At 34.4% G+C, this 2,407-nt stretch overlaps 1 protein-coding gene across 1 annotated transcript in view; it reads left to right on the top strand.

Annotated features, from left to right (window-relative positions):
• Window positions 1-2,407, top strand: part of NFKB1 (nuclear factor of kappa light polypeptide gene enhancer in B-cells 1) — a 150,628-nt gene that overhangs the window by 88,440 nt on the left and 59,781 nt on the right. Inside the window, 1 exon segment of the mRNA XM_006893113.1 lies at window positions 2,054-2,217. Within this exon segment, the coding sequence (XP_006893175.1) occupies window positions 2,054-2,217 (164 nt within the window).

Below are 2,407 nucleotides of genomic sequence, written 5' to 3' on the forward strand. Positions count from 1 at the left end.
CATATATCATGATGTTGCCTATCAGTCATGTGGTAAGAATATCTGTTTCCTTGACATTGAGATGCAATCTATGTTTAAGGAGAATATATTAATTATATTATATTATATTATATTATATTATATTATATTATATTATATTATATTATATTATATTATATTATATTTTATATTATATTATATATTACACTATATATGTTATAAAATAGAATTATAAAATATGAAAATAATATAAAAGCATATATATGCTTTTCTCACATATATATAATATTACACTATATATGTTATAAAATAGAATTATAAAATATGAAAATAATATAAAAGCATATATATGCTTTTCTCACAAGGATTAAATGAGACTGTATATGTGAAAAGGAGTGACCTGTGGTCTAGTGGTAAGAAGCTGCACTGCAGTCCCAAAGGTACATGGATCAAATCCACCAGCTGCTTTGGGAGAGAATGGAAAAATCTCCTCTCATGTCATGGATTACTGCCTCTGAAGACCTGCTGGAGAGTCAGCTGTGGTTCCATTCCAACTCTACAGCACACAACAACATGAAAGAGAGCTCTAGTGGAGAAGTCTGTTGGGAGTTGTGCTGCTAACTCAAAGACCAAGTGTGCGTCTCTGGAAGTTCAAGTCCACCACCAGCTCTGAGGGACAATGAACATTTTCATTCAGTCCAACTTAACAGCCTCAAAATCTGGACAGTCAACTATGAATCCATTCCAATTCAATGGCAAATAAGTGAGAACGTATACTGTATTCCGTCTTTGTTTCTTCTCTATTATTGCACTAACATATGAAACCTTTAGCGTTAGAGATTCTTTAAATGCTGACAAAAGCCCCTTAGAGACTCCTTGGCACTGTCTATTGTTTCGTACCATCGAGCCAGAACCCACCCATAGCTGACCCTCCAGGGGGTTTTCAGAGACAGTAAATTACATGGGAGGAGAATGCCTGCCCGCCTTTTTCCTATTAAACAGCTAGTGGATTTGAACCTTATGCTTTTGGGTTGGCAGCACAGCTCCTTACTGAGCTTAATTAGTATTTGTTGAATAAATGAGTCTCTTTGGTAAAATGCTTTTTTGTTTGTTTGTTGTATTGCACTTATGGAATATGCACTTTTGTTTTATGTACCTTGTTTGGGAAAATTAATGGCTAGAGCATTTTCTACTTTGTCTTAAAAATTCTGTGCTCGCTTCGGCAGCACATATACTAAAATTGGAACGATACAGAGAAGATCAGCAAGAAGTGTACCATATTTTTTTTAAAATTATTTTAATTGCTATATTATTATTATTCAGCTTGCCGCGTTCTCTGTAGCATTCTCACAATAAGATTCTCCATCCCTGATTACATCTATGCCCTCAGGCCTGAGTGTATGGTGAATTAGATTAGAATTCCCAATTATTAAACAGTTTCAATCTTAGAGGTAATGGAATTCCAGGTAAATGGTAATTCCAGGATGCCCAATAATCCAGATGCAAAAAATTTTTCTAAAGTGATATTCCTCTTGGATACGTATTTTTAGTATTTGTAATTAAAAATGTGTTTTATACAACTCTTATATAAAATATTTTAGAATGGATGCAGGGTACAGCTTTCTTCCTAGGCTCTACATATTTATGCCCACATTCTCTTAATTACAATTCTGAAATCTCATTAGCTCCGAAAACCATATACTTAAGTTTACCAAAAACTCATTTGGTAGCAAAACCCAATTTGAAGAGATATAAAACTGTTTATTGTCATTCTTTCATATGGTGAGTCTTGTTTTATGTTTCACCACAGAAATATTCATGTTTGATAATAGTGTGTTACTGAGACCTGTGGAGAATATTACATAATTTGCACTTTATATCCTGTGTTGCCTTTTTAATATCAAATGAAGTCTGAGTTCTGAAATGTATCTAGCTAACTCTAAAGGATTTGGATAAGGGATTTGAGGACCTGTGTATCTTTTTAAAAATCCCCCTTTTTTAGAGGAAGCCAGACTCTCTAATTGTTGCCTTTCTGACTTTTGGTGGGATTGTATTGCTGTCTTTTTCCCTGCAGCTTTGCAAACCTGGGTATACTTCATGTCACAAAGAAAAAAGTTTATGAGACACTGGAAGCACGAATGAAAGACGCATGTATACGAGGCTACAATCCTGGACTTTTAGTGCATCCTGACCTGGCCTATTTGCAGGCAGAAGGTGGCGGAGACAGGCAACTCACAGGTGAGCATCAATTCCCAGTCTTGCTCTTTTGAAGAGCTTCAACTTTTTTGTTTTCTCACATGTAGTCCAAGTGTCCAACCCTCCCTCTGGTTTCTTTTTTTTTTTTTTAATTTCTTGAGGGCTTTAAAAAAATTACTATTAAATTTTATTAGTTTTAATGGACATTTACAGAGATTTTGGTTTCTCATTC

The sequence above is a fragment of the Elephantulus edwardii genome, unplaced genomic scaffold, assembly GCF_000299155.1.
Source record: "Elephantulus edwardii isolate Elephantulus edwardi_28Jun2011 unplaced genomic scaffold, EleEdw1.0 scaffold00122, whole genome shotgun sequence".
Taxonomy (NCBI): Eukaryota; Metazoa; Chordata; class Mammalia; order Macroscelidea; family Macroscelididae; genus Elephantulus; species Elephantulus edwardii.